The sequence below is a fragment of the Rana temporaria genome, chromosome 10 (assembly GCF_905171775.1).
Source record: "Rana temporaria chromosome 10, aRanTem1.1, whole genome shotgun sequence".
NCBI classification, from domain to species: domain Eukaryota; kingdom Metazoa; phylum Chordata; class Amphibia; order Anura; family Ranidae; genus Rana; species Rana temporaria.
The window spans coordinates 21502106-21520785 of NC_053498.1; the positions used below are offsets into that span (position 1 = coordinate 21502106).

At 45.3% G+C, this 18680-nt stretch overlaps 1 protein-coding gene across 1 annotated transcript; it reads right to left on the reverse strand.

Moving 5' to 3' along the window:
• Nucleotides 1-1228: 1228 nt before the first annotated feature.
• Nucleotides 1229-14083, reverse strand: LOC120915805 (phospholipase A2 inhibitor and Ly6/PLAUR domain-containing protein-like). Its single transcript, XM_040326604.1, has 6 exons — nucleotides 14016-14083; nucleotides 13823-13959; nucleotides 11079-11207; nucleotides 8664-8810; nucleotides 5461-5607; nucleotides 1229-1385 (listed from the first exon to the last, which is right to left on the reverse strand). Exons 1-6 carry the CDS (start codon nucleotides 14081-14083, stop codon nucleotides 1237-1239), a joined length of 777 nt encoding a protein of 258 aa, XP_040182538.1. The 3' UTR covers nucleotides 1229-1236.
• Between the last annotated feature and the right edge of the window lie 4597 nt (nucleotides 14084-18680).

The following is an 18680-nucleotide window of genomic DNA, read 5'->3' on the forward strand; positions in this document are numbered from 1 at the left end:
CCTAACTTTGTTCTTAGATACGCTACGCCGCCGTAACTTAGTGAGGCAGGGGCTGGATTCACAAAGAACATGCGCCCTAAGTTACGTCAGCGTAGCATAAATCTGCCGGCGTAAGCGCGCCAAATTAAAATTGTGAATAGGTGGGCGTGTTTTATGTAAATAGAACATGACCCCACGTAAATGACGTCTCTAACGAACGGCGCATGCGCCATCCGTGAACGTATCCCAGTGCGCATGCTCCTAATCACGTCGCAAATAGTCAATGCTTTCGACGTGAACGTAATTTACGCAAAGCCCTATTCGCGAACGACTTACGCAAACGACGCAAAATTTTACGCTGTCCCGACGTCCATACTTAACATTGGATACGCCTCATATAGCAGGAGTAACCTTACGCCGGAAAAAGCCTTACGTAAACGACGTAAAAAAATCCGCCGGGCGAACGTACGTTTCTGAATCGGTGTATCTTGCTCATTTGCATATTCTACGCCGAAATCAACGTAAGCGCCACCTAGCGGCCAGCGTAAATATGCACCTTAAGATACGACGGCGTAAGAGACTTACGTCAGTCGTATCTTAGCAAAATTCCGGCGTATCTTGCTTTCTGAATACAGAAAAAAGATACGCAGGCGCATCATAGAAGTTACGCGGCGTATCAATAGATACGCCGATGTAACTTCTTACTGAATCTAGCCCACAAATTTTTTGGGGGTATTTATTATAGCAAAAAGTAAAAAATGTTGAATTTTTTTCAAAATTGACGCTCTAATTTCGTTTAAATCGCAAAAAAAAACAAAAAACGCAGAGGTCATCAAATACCACAAAAAGAAAGCTCTATATGTGGGGGAAAAAAAAAGGACGTCGATTTTGTTTGGAAGTTACGTGATCCAGTGCAGAGCGGCAGCAATTAACAAATAAAGCAAAATACCTCTGCAACTTTTGGTTTTATTTCACATTTCATAAACTGACATTTCATAGAAAACATGGTCAAATTCATCTTTGATATAAGTGGCTTCATTTATATCAATCAAGAAACACAACAAACCCTACAGAGCAATATTTCGCCCTGCAACCCTTTATAGTGTTGTACCCCCAAATTTTATTATTTGCAAACAATTTTTCTTTTTATAGGAACTGCCTTCAAATACAATTTTTTCTCAGAAAAAAAATGGCTTCCTCCTGCTCTCTCCCCCTCCAGTGATCCTTGTTTGCCATGTGTAATACTTAATTTTTTTTTTAATATTTGACTTTGTATTTGCTGTTTTTGCTGTCAACACAGGACAGTCTGAAACCCTTCTGGAACAAAGTCTCAGGGTATGGTGGAGGACGATAATGGCAAGTGTTCTCTGTTGTACATCCTTGATAGGCCCAAGGTTCAAACTGAGCTGTAAGAGAAAAGTCACAATATATTAACTGGATATCATGAAATGGGAAAATAATATAAAAACAAACAAAAAGGCATATATATTATAAAAACTGCAAAGGTTCAGGAGTGTGGGTGGCCGTTGGTGTTAACAAGTGCAGTGCGCAGGATGAGAGGTGTCATTGGTTGCTCGGTACCCGCCTAGGCCAACCTATCCTAACCTTTTAAACCCAGCAGAACCCTTGAAATAACTTTTAAGGAACCCCTGCTAAAAAAAATGATGGGCCAGATCCACAGTCAGTGGCGTAATTTTAGGCAGGCGTAGCGTATCGTAGTTACGCTACGCCACCGCTACTTTGAGAGGCAAGTGCTGTATTCACAAAGCACTTGCCTCTAAAGTTACGGCGGCGTAGCGTAAATCTCCCGGCGTAAGGGCGCGGAACTCAAATGATGAACAGGGGGGCGTGTTTTATGTAAAATAAGCTTGACCCCACGTAAATTACGCTTTTTTTACGGCGCATGCGCGCGCATGCTCAGTATCGCGTCGAATTTTCAAATTAAATTACGCCCGCTCAATGCCTAGACGACGTGAACGTAATTTACGCAAGGCCCTATTCGCGAACGTTTTACGCAAACAACATAAACGACGGAAAATTCTACGCTGGCCCGACGTCCATACTTAACATTGCGTATGCCTCATAGAGCAGGGGTAAAATTACGCAGAAAAAAGCCTTACGTGAACGACGTAAAAAAATGCGCCACCTAGCGGTCAGCATAAATATGCACCTTAGATCCGACGGCGTACCAAGATGTACGTCAGTCCGATCTAGCCCAGCTTCAGGCGTATCTTGTTTTGTGGCTACAAAACAAAGATACGCCGGAGCAACCTAGAAGTTACGCAGCGTATCAATAGATACGCCGACGTAACTTCTTCGTGGATCCAGGCTGATATCTACAACTCATGATACATTTGTGTGATGGTCATTGGGAAGAATTACCCCCTAAGGCCCCTTTCATCACTGAGGAGTTTTTCAGGCGGTTTAGTGCTAAAAATAGCGCCTAAATACCGCCTGAAAAACTCCTGCAGTCTCAATTTTTAAGCCTGTGTCCTTTTACACTGAGGCGGTGCGCTAGCAAGACCGCTCCAAAAGTCCTGCTAGCCGCATCTTTGGAGCGGTGAAGGAGCGTTGTGTTTACCGCTCCTCCACCACTCCTTCCCATTGAAAACAATGGGACACAACGGCTATACCAGAGGCGAATTGCGTACGGTATTAGCCCTTTTTCGGCCACTAGCGGGGGTTAAAACCGCACAGCCAGCGGCCGAATACCTCCACAATTCCGCAGCAATTACGACGGTATAGCGCCGCTATACCGTCAGTGCACCCCCCGCCCCAGTGTGAAAGGGGCCTTACAGATAGCTAAAAAGATCAATGGTTTCAATGGGAACTTATCTGAGAGACTGTGTAAACAAGAGTACTAATGCGCTACCAAAGGTGTTAAAAAAATATATATATAACACTAATAATAAAGCACTATAATGAGGGCATAAACAACAGCTGACTTCTGTAGTGTATCCAGCACCCAGACAATGTTTTAAATATATTGAAGTAGCACTTATTACTATTTAACAAAGTGCTAGGTACCCTTGATGAAGTCACGTGGCAGTGACGCAACGCGTTGGGTGGAGCTTAGGTGATATCCACTTCCAGTTTTATGGCCGTGACCGGAAGTTCCTGTATCTTTGGCGTTGTTTTTACCTGTATGGTGTTTTGTTTGCCTTTTTATAGTCAACTACCGATTTTAATGAATTGGACCTATGTGCCTTTTAACTTACTACACTATGGAGATCCTTTTTTCTTGCTTTTAAATCCTTGGATACAGAGATACATTTCCCAGGAAATCTGTGGCGAGGTTGGAGGCAGTACTGCAGTGGTGTCCTGTTCAAAACACACCGAGGGGGAAGGAGCATTCACCGTTGGTTGGCCATTATCGTTCAATGCACCATTAGACCCAGTGGGGTCTATTTATAAGGTAAGCGGCCATCACCACAGGGGGAGGATACGAGGAATCTGACGTTTTTTATCCAAACTTGGACTCCCTTGCCCGTCTCTTTCCTCCGCTCTGTTTTTTTGCTCATCCATAAAATGATCCTGTTGTGACAAGGACTGAGTTGCTCCCTGGATGATCGGAGATTTTTTCTGTGGAAGCACCAATTCTAGCACTTTCTTTCTGGACTTGGTTTTAGTTTAGTATATATTTTACCTGAATGGACTTCTATTATTAACCATACACTGTTGTGACGCACGTTATCATTATTATTAATATGAGATTCATCTGAGAGACTGAAATTACTTATTGCTCAAGAAACCCCTAGCAACCTCGGGAGGAACCCTAGTGGAGAAACCCTGCCCATGGCTGTCATATTTTGTAATGTTGGCATTGTATTTGACATCTGCATGGGGCACCTTCAAAACATTCAATTGCATGGACAGTATGCCTAAGGTTGTGCCAGGTGTGAAAGATGTCTGGTGGCTGGAGCAAGTGCAATGGCACCAACCAAGAGAGCTATGGGGCAGAGGCAATTTCGAATGGATATTTTAGCTGAGATGAGGATTCTTGTTGCCTTTCAGAGTTCAACAGATATATTTATTATGCTGAAATCCACTTGGACTGTTAACCACTTAAGCCCTTGGCCATTTTGTTGCTAAATGACCGGGCCACTTTTTGCAATTCGGCGTGCGACGTGGCTACCAAACAAAATTGGCGTCCTTTTTTTTACCACAAATAGAGCTTTCTTTTGGTGGTATTTGATCACCTCTGCGGTTTTTATTTTTTTGCGCTATAAACAAAAATAGAGCGAAAAAATGCAATATTTTTTTACTTTTTGCTATAATAAATATCCCCCAAAAATATATAAAAAAACATATTTTTTCCTCAGTTTAGGCCGATACGTATTCTTCTACATATTTTTGGTTAAAAAAAAAACGCAATAAGCCTTTATTGATTGGTTTGCGCAAAAGTTATAGCGCCTACAAAATAGGGGATAGTTTTATAGCCTTTTTGTTGATTTTTTTTTTACTAGTAATGGCGGCGACCTGCGATTTTTATCGTGACTGCGACATTATGGCGGACACATAGGACACTTTTGACACATTTTTGTGACCATTGTCATTTTTACAGCGAACAGTGCTATAAAAATGCACTGGTTACTGTGAAAATGACACTGGCAGTGAAGGGGTTAACCACTAGGTGGCACTGTAGGGGTTAAGTGTTCCCTAAGGCGTGATTCTAACTGTAGGGGGGCGTGGCTTGCTGTGACACGTCACTGATCGTGTTCCCGATGACAGGGAACACGAGTAGTGACAGTGTCAGCTAGGCAGAACGGGGAGATGTTGTGTTTACACTAACATCTCCCTGTTCTATGTCGCCGTGAGACGATCGCCGGTATGCCCGCGGCGATCGAGTCTGCGGGACGCGCGTGCCCGCAACAACCGCTTCTTAAATGGGACGTACAGGTACATCCCTTTGCCTGCCTGTGCCATGCTGCAGACGTATATCTGCGGGCGGCAAGCGGTTAACCTGCGATCTATTTTACAGATCAGATTACTATCATGGATTCAAGGCCGCTATTAGAAATCATGGGGCTCTGTACAACCCTCCTGATGAACCCCACCCAACCCCACCTACAAAGGTGTACAACGGAACAGTGGCATTGACTTTATCCACCTACGTCCTGGAATTTTTTTTAAAAAAAAGTACCTCTATGCTCCCATCTTTTGGACTGCGGGGACCACCCTGTCATCCGCCGGCTATGCGGGGATCAACGGAGCGATCCCTGCTGAGCAAGCAGAGGTTCACGGGGCGGATCATTACTGATCCACCCCGTGTGAAAGGGGCCTTATTGTTTTTTCACCTGGGCAGGTCGGGAGTAGCAGTGATCCTTTCCTTTTTACGTTTACTAATCCCCTGGATTGGTATCTGGACAACCAGCACCCTATGCTCAGGGACACAGGGATATGCTAACACCTCTACTTTGACCGTCACCAAAAGCAATATAACGGGTCCCCCTTGTTATTGTTACAAAATGATTTACTTACTTGAGTTAAAGATTAGGCCAGAAAATGAGTGGCAAGCTGTCTGGTGTCCTTGGCACTTGCGCATTTCAGTCGGCTTGCAGCTTTTACCAGCTTTAGCATAGCAGGATGGACACATCACCCCGTTCTCCGTCCTGTTGATAGCATCCACTAGTGTACAAACAAATAAAATCCATTTTAATATTACATGTATAATAAACATAGATGTTGTCATTTGTATTAACAGTAGAATAATGCCAGAGATACCCAATGTCTCTCACCAGTGGTGGAAATTCCAACTCAAATCAAAACTTTTTATTTTGTTTTGGATCTGGTCTGTGTTGGGGAGATTTTCCCAAATTTCTCAGCGTACACAAAGGGCTAGATTCAGGTACGGCGGCGCTTCTTTAGGTCGGCGTAGCGCATCCCCTTTGCACTACACCGACGTAAGATAGTGAGGCAAGTACTGTATTCACAAAGCACTTGCCTCCTAAGTTACGTCGGCGTAGCGCAAATGGCCCGGCGTAACCCCACCTAATTCAAAATAGGCAGGTAGGAGGCGTGTTGTATGGTAATGAATTCACGATTCATTACCATACATGTAAATGAAGCGCCGATCGTACGGCGTATGCGCTCGCATGCTCAGTATCACGTCGCAAATACTCAATGCTTTAGACGTGAACGTAACTTACGCCCAGCCCCATTCACGGACGACTTACGCAAACGACGTAAAACGTGGAATATTCGACGCTGATCCGACGTCCATACTTAACATTGGCTGCGCCATCTTTTTGGTGGTTTATCTTTATGCTTGAAAACACCTTACGTAAACGGCGTATCTTACATGCGTGCGTACGTTCGTGAATAGGCGTATCTTGATCATTTGCATATTCTCTGCGTAAATCGACGTACACGCCCCTAGCGGCCAGTGTAAATATGCAGCTAAGATACGACGGCGTAGGAGACTTACGCCGGTCGTATCTTAGCAAGATTTAAGCGTATCTCAGTTTGAGAATACGCGTAAAGATACGACGGCACGGATTTGGACTTACGACGGCGTATCTAGTAATACGCCGTCGTAAGTCTTTGTAAATCTAGCCCAAAATGTTTTTTTATGGCTGTGGTTGACATTGGGAAATGTATTCCTGTCCCAATGTCAACCAAAGCCATAATAAAACATTTTCCCCAATGGTTGATACTGGGACATATAGTCTTGTCCCAATGTCAGCCACACTCCCCATTTCTTGTAAGGTTTTCACAGGGACAGGAAGTGAGAACCCCCCCCCCCCCCCAAAGGGTTCAAAGACGGAAATAAGAACCTAAGAACATTTTGGCCTGGAAAATGGCTTTAATTAGGCTATATTTTTATTTATACTATCATCCTGTGAAGTCCATTTTAACGTTAAAGTAGATGTAAAGCCACTCTCATCCTTTCTAAACTGCTGCCATAGTGCTGATCTATAAGGATATAGATGCCTCCTGCATGTATCCTTACCTGTCAAATGTCTCCCCTCTGTCTGGTATAAGAACTGAAAAACTGCAGATTCTGTGGGTGGGTCTGTTGTCTGGAGCTCGGTGGGTGGAGTCGTGATGTCAGTAGACTCTCCGTCCTCCTCTACACTCCCCTTGTCAACATGCATTTTTTTCCTATGTATTCCTTACACTAAATTCTGCTATGATCACTAACATCCAGTCAAAATCCAGAAAAGTAACCACATGACTTTAGAAAAGGAGTGGGGGTGGGAATTAAAAAATAATGCCTGTCTCCAGGCTAGTGCATGAGATATGTAAATAACCTGTCACTCACAGCAAGGGGGAGGAACGGACTAAGGTTTTTCTCTGTAAGTCCGTTTTATTTCACTGAACAATAAAAGAGGATTGCTCAGAGCTGGATTAACTCTTTGTGCAAGACTGGGCACAGATGATAGGAAATCTTATACTCTACATTGTGACATCAAAAAAAAAAAAAAAATTGGGGTTTACATCCAGAGATGGCATGGTTTGACTAGCCCCCTTTATAACTAGTAGTTTGGGAATTTTTGTAGTAAATACTAATACTAATGCCCTGTACACACGTGCAGGATTTCAGACGGAAAAATTCCAGTTGGAAATCCCAAGGGGAAAGCTGAGAACTTGCTCGGTCAGTCTTTCCCCCTACACACGAGAGGTTTTCCCGACAGCTTCCCCATAGGAAAACTGCCAAAAAACGCCGGGCAAAAACACAAAACCATCCAAACGTGGTCAGCTTGCATCCCTGTTTCCTAGGGTAGGAAGGAAGGCGCACCCCGTTGACAAGAGAAATGCAACTTTTAAAGCATGGTTCATAAAAAAGCAGCCTGGCACAGTGCCTTATGGTTGTTTTAGCGTGTAGACTTGGGTAGGAAGAAAGGATCGCCCAGCAGGGCTGTCTTAATAGCATCATGGGCCCCTGGGCAAAGTAATGCTCTGGGGCCCCTACAATGGAGACAGTGCAGGTAAACAGACATCAAGTAGGTAGGAGGCAGACAAGTGGAGCTTCCCCTTTTGGGGTGAGCTCTGCATTACAGACCACTTTATGCTACAGGAAAGCCTATATTAAGGCTTACCTGTAGCTACCCAGCATATCTCCTAAACCTGCACGTTTTAGACGATATTCCCTGTCCCCTGCATGTGCCAATGGCATCAGCACATGTGCACTGGGGCAAACTGAAGCAATGGCACGTATGTGCTGTTGCTTCAGTCTGTGTGCCATTACCGGCGGCTCCAGCGCACATGTGCGGAACTGACGTCCTCACGGCTCCGGCCAATCACAGCTGGAGCTGCGATACCCGGAAGTAACCCCGGGAGAGATGTCGGCCGTCGGAGCGGTGTACGAGGACAGGTGCCGGGGCTTCCATCTCAGGTAAGTAATTCATAATGAGCTAGTATGCTATTTTCGGGGCAGCATGGGCTCAAGGACCAGCTGCTTTGAGGAAAGTGCAGGGGCTCCACATGCAGCTGGGGCCCCTGGGCAGTGCCCAGGTGTGCCCTCTCATTAAGACAGCCCTGTCGCCCAGTTGTCCAGAGAAATGCAACTTTTAAAATTTGGTTCAGGGGGGCCCTGCCTAAAGCTGTGTAAGGGGCCACAGCCACCCAGACAACTGGAGCTGATGGCAATTAGTCTACTGGTAATGTACTGGTTTGTATCTCGAGGAGACACATGCAAACACAGGAGGAACATATCCATCATGCAGGCAATAATGACTTACATTTTATTGCCCCCTTGTTGCAGAGATCCCCCTCACAGCACACCGTTTTTTTGAAAAGCTCATATCCTACGGACATGTTGAATGTATCTCTGCACAGAATTGGGTTGTTGGCACAGGATTTCCAGGACTGCCAGTAGGAGATATTTCCTGAGGAGATACAATGAATGACATCATAGTAAAACAAACAAGAATATTACACAACGAACAGAAACAGAACACAAAATAGGAGTGGATGGTAATGTACATATGGCACAAGAAAATAAAGAATTGTCATGAACTAGGGCTGTCTTAATGAGAGGGCACACCTGGGCACTGCCCAGGGGTCCCAGCTGCATGGGGGGGCCCCTGCACTTTCCCCAAAGCAGCTGGTCCTTGAACCCACGCTGCCCCGAAATTGGGGGGCCCATGATGGCACTGAGAGTGATGGATACACAGGGGAGGCAGGTTGGCAGTGGTGTAGAGGGGCCATAGTTCTTGGGAGGCATCAATCTAGCTGATATACTATATCAGTATATCATGACAGTTTTTTTTACTTTTTGTATGTAGTATTTTCTCACTGTTTCTTTGCTGTACAGAATGATTGTTAGTGTAGTTAAATGCGGAGCTCCACCCAAAAGGGGAAGCTCTGCTTGTCGGCCTCCTACCTACTTGATGTCTGTTTACCTGCACTCCATTGTAGGGGCCCCAGAACTTTTCCCAGGGGTCTATAATGCTATTAAGACGGCCCTGGCATGAACGCCTAGTTTACCTCTAGGTAGCCATTTGGGTGTTCATGCCTATTCTTTATTTTGTTGTGTCGTTATGCTTTTGGTTACACCAAACCTATATGACTGTGGTGGTACCTCTTTCTGATTACATTGAAGGTCGGGCTTCCTAGACCTCACCCTTATTGTATTTAATGTACATACGGCCCATAAGGTACTTTTTGGAAATAGGAAAGCACAGGGCTTTTTTTTCTCAAACAATAGGTGCTGGAACTAAATCATGACCCCCCAAAACCCCTCCCCCTACACACACCCTCCAAATCACATCAAGTAGTGGGTGTGGTCTGTTAAATTTCACGAACAGTAGGAGGGTCTTAAAGGGGCATAAAATGGGTTGTATGTTTTTTTTTTTTTTACTAACAAAACGTTATACTTACCTCCACTGTGCAGTTCATTTTGCACAGAGTGGCCCCGATCCTCGTCTTCTGGGGTCCCTCGGCGGCTGTCTCGGCTGCTCCCCGCAAGAGCTAACCCCCCTCTGGGAAGCGCTCTCCCAAGGGGGTTAGCTTGCGGGTGCGCTCCCGTGTGATACAGTCGGCAGCCACAGCTGCCGATTGTATCACTCGGCCCTACCACCCAGCGCGCAGCGTCATTGATTTGATTGACAGCAGCGGGAGCCAATGGCTGCGCTGCTATCAATCATCCAATGAAGAGCCGACTAGAGCTCAGTGAAAGCAACGCGGGATCGTGCCCAAGGAAATTCGGGTCTCGGGTAAGTAAAACGGGGGGGGGGGGTTCTGTGTTTACAAGTGATTCTGGTGAGCAGGCCCCCCCCCCCTCCCCCAAGGGTCTGAGCCAGAGGTGGCGGTGGTGGAGTTTCACCAAGTTGATAGCTGATATCGCGAGGAGAAAAAAAAAGCCGATCACCGGCGGCTGTTAGAGGGACATCAGTCCCGATCAGGGAGAGCAGCCATCTGCTCATTTGTGCCACCTAGCAATGCACAACAATGCCGCCTACCAGTGCCCATCAGCGCCACCCATCAGTGTCACCAATAAGTGTCACCTACCAGTGCCTCCCATAAGTGTTACCTACCAGTGCCCATAAGTGTCACCTACCAGTGCCCATCAGTGGTACCTATCAGTGCCTCCTATCGGTGCCGCCTTATCTGTGCCAATCAGTACTGCCTTATCTGTGCCCATCAGTACTGCCTTATCTGTGCCCATCAGTATCGCCTTATCTGTTCCCATTAGTACCGCCTTATCTGTGCCCATCAGTACCACCTTATCTGTCACCATCAGTGCCGCCTTATCTGTGCCTATCAGAGCCTACCAGTGCCCACCAGTGCAGCCTATCAGTGCCCACCAATGCCGCCTCATCAGCGCATATCAATGAAGGAGAAAAATTACCTGTTTGTAAAATTTTATAACAAACTATGACAAATTTTCTATTTTTTTAGTTTGTTTAGCAAAAAATAAAAACCCCAGAGGTGATTAAATGCCTCTATTTGTGTGAAAAAAAATGATAAAAATGTAATTTGGGTACAGCGTTGTATGGCCGCGCAATTGTCATTCAAAGTGCGTCCGCCCTGAAAGCTGAAAATTGGTCTGGGCAGGAGGGGGGATTAAGTGCCCAGTAAGGAAGTGGTTAAATATCACAATAAATGGAGCATAAATAAATAAAGTAATAAAATAAGTAAATAAAGAAAATTACCGAATGTTTCAACCATAATGGTGGTGCGGCACTGCGTGACGTGATGGGCGCAGACTTCGGTGCTGGTCTGAGTCTTATTGCAGGCGTCTCCATGGAGATTCTCGCATCTCTCACACACAAGGCAGGTCCCTGTTACAAAGGAAACAAATATCATTTTATTTATTTTTTCTGTAGAGTCTTGTAATCCAAATGATACAAAAAATGGAATTGTAAGAAGTAAGAAGCTTACATGAGGCAGTTTAAAAAAACAAACATATGTAAGCAAAACCACATACATAATCATAAAATACTCCAAAAAAAGCAAAATAAAAACACAAAGAATGGTAAATAATATAAACAAACTATTCTAAATAATCACACACAAAAAACCCTGTAAATCAGTGCTCTCCAGATCGCAGATGTGGCCCTTCAATGTTCGCACTTATCTGGCCCCCAGACTGCAAAGCTGAGGATCCATGAACCCTGGTGAGGGGGGAGGGGAGCGTGTCGCTTGAACACTTTATCCCGACTCGCAGAAGAACATTTTGGAGCACCCAATAATACCAATGATTCCTTACACTATTCCTCCCACTAATACCAATGATGGAGCACTATTCTATACACTAATACCAATGATGGGGCACTATTCTATACACTAATACCAATGATGGGGCACTATTCTATACACTAATACCAATGATGGGGCACTATTCAATCTACCAATACACATGATGGAGCACTATTCTATACACTAATACCAATGATGGGGCACTTTTCCTCCTATTGATACCAATGATGGGGCACTATTCTTTTGGATGGGGCACTATTCTATCTACTAATTCCAATGATGGGGCACTTTTCCTCCCACTGATAATAATGATGGGGCACTATTCTTTCACATGCGGCACTATTCCACCCACTAATACCAATGATGGAGCATTATTCTTTCAGATGGGGCACTATTCCACCCACTAATACCAATGACGGGCACTATTCTTTTGGATGGGGCACTATTCCACCCACTAATGCCAATGATGGGGCACTTTTCCTCCCACTGATAATAATGATGGGACACTATTCTTTCAGATGCGGTACTATTCCACCCACTAATACCAATGATGGAGCACTATTCTTTGAGATGGGGCACTACTTCACTCACTAATACCAATGGTGGGGCACTATTTTTTCAGATGGGGCACTTTTCCACCCACTATTACCAATGATGGGGCACTATTCATTCAGGTGGGGCACTATTCCACCCACTATTACCAATGATGGGGCACTATTCCACCCACCAATACCAATTATGGGGCACTATTCCACCCACTAATACCAATGATGGGGCACTATTCCACCCACTAATACCAATTATGGGGCACTATTCTTTCAGATGGGCCACTATTCCACCCACTAATACCAATGATGGGACACTATTCCACCCACTAATACCAATGATGGGGCACTTTTCCTCCCACTGATACCAATGATGGGGCACTATTCTTTCAGATGGGGGAATATTCCTCCCACTAATACCAATGATGGGGCACTATTCATTCGGATAGGGCACTATTCCACCCACTATTACCAATGATGGGCCACTATTCTTTCAGATGGGCCACTATTCCTCCCACTAATACCAATGATGGGGCACTATTCCACCCACTGATACCAATGATGGGGCACTATTCTTTCAGATGGGGGAATATTCCTCCCACTAATACCAATGATGGGGCACTATTCCACCCACTAATACCAATGATGGGGCACTATTATTTCAGATGGGGCACTACTCCACTCACTAATACCAATGGTGGGGCACTATTCCTCCTACTGATACCAATGATGGGGCACTATTCCTCCTCCCATGACCACAGGCACTATGTCATTGTTATTTTACTCCCATAACACCAAGCCTGACGCATAATTTATTTTCACTGACAATGGGGCATTTTCTACTGCCAAAGTCCACAGTCCGGCCCCCCCCCCTAAAGTCTGAAGGGCAGCAAACTGGCCCTGCAAAAGTGCCCCATCTGAAAGAATAGTGCTCCATCTTTGGTGTCAGTGGGAGGAATAGTGCCCCATCTGAAAGAATAGTGGCCCATCATTGGTAATAGTGGGTGGAATAGTGCCCCATCTGAAATATAGTGCCCCATAATTGGTATCAGTAGGAGGGAAAGTGCCCCATCATTGGTATTAGTGGCTGGAATAGTGCCGCATCTGAAACAATTGTGCCCCATCTTTGGTGTCAGTGGAAGGAATAGTGCCCCATCATTGGCGTCAGTAGGAGGAATAGTGCCCCACCATTGGTGTCAGTGGGAGGAATAGTGCCCCACCATTGGTGTCAGTGGGAGGAATAGTGTCCCATCATTGGTATCAGTGGGAGGAATAGTGCCCTACCATTGGTGTCAGTGGGAGGAATAGTGCCCCACCATTGGTGTCAGTGGGAGGAATAGTGCCCCATCATTGGTATTAGTGGGAGGAATAGTGCCCCACCATTGTATTAGTGGGAGGAATAGTGCCCCATCATTGGTATTAGTGGGAGGAATAGTGCCCCACCATTGTATTAGTGGGTGTAAATATTTTCAAGACCTCTGCTCTAAATAAAAAAAAATAAAAAAGTGGATTTTTTTTCCAAGCTAATTTTGCATGAATGAAACTGAAACGACTTCATCAAAATTGTCCCAAAATCTGTATTTTCCCATTGAAATACACTTTGATGAAACCTCTGGGCTCATCACCAGTCATGAATAGCTGCGCATGCTCACCTGTAGCGACGGAGATGGAGAGAATCAGGAACAAGTTCAGCACAAGCTTCATGTTGTTGGATATGAATGATGTGGAAGGAGTCGGAGTCTCGGAGTCGAAGTGACTGTCCAGTTGTGCCTCACCGCTATTTATGTTTCTGCCGACATACAAGGAAGATTACTAATGTAAAGAAATTAATCCCTTTGGACATACCTTAATGAGATAAGTGAGGAACTGCTTGTACGGAATCTCTGATGATGGAGATATAATGACGGGAACATCGGTGACAAAACCTCTAGAAGACATTTAATTATAGCGTGTCTCCAAATTTATGATGTGCCATTGTCTTTAATGTAAACACAAAAGCTATAATTGTCCTGAGGACATACCGTACATAGTGTGCCGCATTTTGATAAGGCCGATCAAGATCGCATCAAGACGTTTATTTTTTTATTAGGTGGAAATGAAGGATTAATAACGGACGCTATCGATTGCTGCTGAGATTCTTTAACCAGGTTAAAGGGGTGTTCCAGTCGTTTTTAATGTTTATTAACCACTTCTCTACTTTGGGTGTTTTTCAGATTTGGTGTTTACAAGACTAAAACTGTTTTTTTTGCTAGAAAATTACTTAAAACCCACAAACAGTATATATTTATTTTTTTCTAACACCCTAGAGAATAAAATGGCGATCATTGCAATACTTTTTGTCACACCATATTTGCGCAGCAGTCCTACAAAAAAAATCACTTTTTTGAATAAAAAAATAAGACAGCAATAAATTTGGCCCAATTTTTTATATATATATTGTGAAAGATAATGTTACGCCGAGTAAAATGGTACCCAACATGTCACGCTTACAAATTGCGCCCGCTCGTGGCATGGCGTCAAACTTTTACCCTTAAAAATCTCGATAGGCGACGTTTAAAAAATTCTATAGGTTGCATTTTTTGAGTTGCAGAGGAGGTCTAGGGCTAGAATTATTGCTCTCGCTCTAATGATCGCGGCGATACCTCACTTGTGTCTTTTGAACACCGTTTTCATATGCGGGCGCTACTCGCGTATGCGTTCGCTTCTGCGCATGAGCTCGTCGGGACGGGGCGCTTTAAAAAAAAAATTTTTTTCTTATTTATTTTTATTTATTTAAAAAAAAAAAAAATTATCACTTTTATTCCTATTACAAGGAATGTAAACATCCCTTGTAATAGAAAAAAGCATGACAGGTCCTCTTAAATATGAGATCTCGGGTCAAAAAGACCTCAGATCTCATATTTAGACTAAAATGCAAAAAAAAAAAAACTTTTTTCAAATGACAAAAAAAAAAATGTTTCTTTAAGAGGCTGGGCGGGACTGACGTTTTGACGTCACTTCCGCCCAGCAGAGCGGGTGAAGGAGATTTTTCCTTCAGTCTCGTCCCCAGTCACCAGCCGAACGGTCCCGATCGCCTCCGCCGCTACCGACGGCTCCGGTAAGCGGAGGAGGGTGCGGGAGGGGGGGGCCCCTCTCCCGCCGCCGATAACGGCGATCTCCGCGGAGACCGCCGTTATCGTTAACAGAACCGCTAAAACTAAAGATTGATACCTCGGTTGTGGCAGCAACTGCTGCCGTTACCGAGATATCAATCTTTAAAAATAGGACGTATAAAGACGTACGGCGGTTTAGAAGTGGTTAAAATCAGCAGCTACAAAAAGTGTATCTGCTGGCTTTTAATAAACAGACACTCACCTGCTCCACGTTCCAGCGACGCACCGGCCCAGGGCTCCGCTCCTCTCCGGCCGGCGTCTTCATTCTAAGTGTGGGCACCCGGCCGTGACAGCTTTCGGCTTCACGACCGGGCACCCACTGCGCATGCGCGAGCGGCGCTGCGCCATCCGATTGGACAGGCGATGGCCTGGGACCTGTCACGTGTCCCAGGCGATCGCCTACAGGGAGGGGCTGCAAAAAAGGCGATATGACTATTCGCCTTAGCAGCCCCTCGGCGGAAAGGAGGAAGTGGGACAGGAAGTCCCACTCCTCCTGAAGCCCCCACTCCCCCCCCCAAAAAAATTACATGCCAAATGTGGCATGTAAGGGGGCGAGGAGTGGATTAAGCGGAAGTTCCACTTTTGGGTGGAACTCCGCTTCAAGGACCTTGCCCCTTTTTGCGATTCGGCACTGCGTCGCTTTAACTGACAATTGCGCGGTCGTGCGACGTGGCTCCCAAACAAAATTGGCGTCCTTTTTTTTACCACAAATAGAGCTTTCTTTTGGTGGTATTTGATCACCTCTGCGGTTTTTAGTTTTTGCGCTATAAACAAAAATAGAGCGACAATTTTGAAAAAAAAATCAATATTTTTTACTTTTTGCTATAATAAACATCCCCCAAAAAATATATAAAAAATTTTTTTTTCCTCAGTTTAGGCCGATACGTATTCTTCTACATATTTTTGGTAAAAAGGTTATTGGGCTAGATTCACATAGATCAGCAGATCTCTAGATCCGCTGGCGCAAGTTTGAGAGGCAAGTGGGTAATTCACAAACCACTTACCTCCAAACATGCGGCGGCGGATCGTAAAACCCCCGGCGGAATTCAAATTCCGTGGCTAGGGGGAGTGTACCATTTAAATCAGGCGCGTTCCCGCGCCGATTTAAATGAGCATGCGCTGTCCGCGAAATTTCCCGGCGTGCATTGCTCCCACTGACGTCACTAGGACATCAGTGGTTTCGACGTGAGCGTAACTTGCGACGCGCGGGTTTCTGAATCGGCGTACGCAAACTACGTAAAAAAATTTAAAATCGACGCGGGAACGACTGGTATACTTAACATTGGCTGCACCTCATAGAAGCAGGGGTAAGTATACGCCGGGAAAACCGCTGCGGAAACATCGTAACAACACTGCGTCGGGTCCGTGTACGTTTGTGAATTGGCGTATCTCGCTGATTTACATATTATTCAGCGGGAACGCCCCCTGCGCCGGTTTTAAATTACAAATAAGATCCGACGGTGTAACACAGTTACACCTGTTGGATCTTAGCCATATCTATGCGTAACTGATTCTATGAATCAGGCGCATAGATACGACCAGTGTAAGTCAGAGATACGATGGTGTATCAGGAGATACACCGTCATATCTCTTTGTAAATCTGGCCCATGACTTACACTGGTCCTATCTATGCACCTGATTCATAGAATCAGTTACACATAGATAGGGCTTAGATCCGACAGTGTTACCATGTGTTACACTGTCGGATCTTATTTTCGATTTAAAAATGGCGCCGGGGGCGTTCCCGCTGATTTACCTTGAATAATATGTAAATCAGTGAGATACGCAAATTCACGAACGTACGCGGACCCGACGCAGTCTTCTTACAACGTTTCCGTAGCGGCTTTCCCGTCGTATACTTACCCCTGCTTTTATCAGGCGCAGCCAATGTTATGTATAGCCGGCGTTCCTGCGTCAAATTTGAATTCTCTAACGTCGTTTGCGTACGCCGATTCACAAACACGCGCGTCGCAAGTCACGCTCACGTCGAAACCACTGACGTCCTAGTGACGTCAGTGGGAGCAATGCACGCCGGGAAATTCCCCGGACGGCGCATGCGCATTTAAATCGGCGCGGGAACGCGCCTGATTTAAATAGTACACTCCCCCTAGCCGCGGAATTTGAATTCCGCCGGGGGATTTAGGATCCGCCGCCGCAAGTTTGGAGGTAAGTGGTTTGTGAATTAGCCACTTGCCTCTCAAACTTGCGGGAGCGGATCTTAAATCACGTAGATCGAGCGGATCTATAGATCCGCTGATCTACGTGAATCTGGCCCATAGTGTCTACAAAATAGGGGATAGTTTTATGGGGCCAGATTCACAAAGAGATACGACGGTGTATCTACAGATACACCATCGTATCTCTGACTTACACTGGTCCTATCTATGCGCCTGATTCATAGAATCAGATACGCATAGATAGGGCTAGATCCGACAGGTGTAACTGTGTTACACTGTCGGATCTTTTTTTCAATTTAAAAATGGCGCCGGGGGCGTTCCCGCTGATTTACCTTGAATAATATGTAAATCAGCGAGATACGCAAATTCACGAACGTACGCGGACCCGACGCAGTCTTCTTACGACGTTTCCGTAGCGGCGTACCCGTCGTATACTTACTCCTGCTTTTATCAGGCGCAGCCAATGTTAAGTATAGCTGGCGTTCCCGCGTCGAATTTGAATTTTTTAACGTCGTTTGCGTAAGTCGTTCTAGAATACGGATGGACGTCGTTTACGTAAGCGTCGAAACCACTGACGTCCTAGTGACGTCAGTGGGAGCAATGCACGCCGGGAAATTCCCCGGACGGCGCATGTGCTTTTAAATCGGCGCGGGAACGCGCCTGATTTAAATAGTACACTCCCCCTAGCCGCGGAATTTGAATTCCGCCGGGGGATTTAGGATCCGTCGCCGCAAGTTTGGAGGTAAGTGGTTTGTGAATTAGCCACTTGCCTCTCAAACTTGCGGGAGCGAATCTTAATTCACGTAGATCGAGCGGATCTATAGATCCGCTGATCTACGTGAATCTGGCCCATGGTGTTTTTATTAATAATTATTTTTTTACTAGTAATGGCGGCGATCAGCGATTTTTATCATCACTGCGACATTATGGCGGACACATCGGACACCTTTGACACATTTTTAGGCTATAAAAATGCCCTGATTACTGTGAAAATGACACTGGCAGTGAAGGGGTTAACCACTAGGTGGCGCTGTAGGGGTTAAGTGTTCCCTAGGGAGTGATTATTACTGATGACCGTTCCCGATCACAGGGAGCAGCCATCAGTGACAGTGTCACTAGGGAATGCTTCCGCCCCTCCACAGCCAGGTGCTCCTGTGAGTGACAGTGGGGAAGAGCATAAA

What these genes read in the sequence shown, in the direction of transcription:
- LOC120915805 (XM_040326604.1), bottom strand. Translation starts at nt 14,083, where the DNA reads ATGTTCCCGTCATTATATCTCCATCATCAGAGATTCCGTACAAGCAGT. An exon ending in TCCTCACTTATCTCATTAAG is followed by an intron (nt 13,960 to 14,015) that starts GTATGTCCAAAG and finishes GTATGTCGGCAG; the next exon opens with AAACATAAATAGCGGTGAGG. An exon ending in CAACAAGGGGGCAATAAAAT is followed by an intron (nt 5,608 to 8,663) that starts GTAAGTCATTAT and finishes TTTGTACACTAG; the next exon opens with TGGATGCTATCAACAGGACG.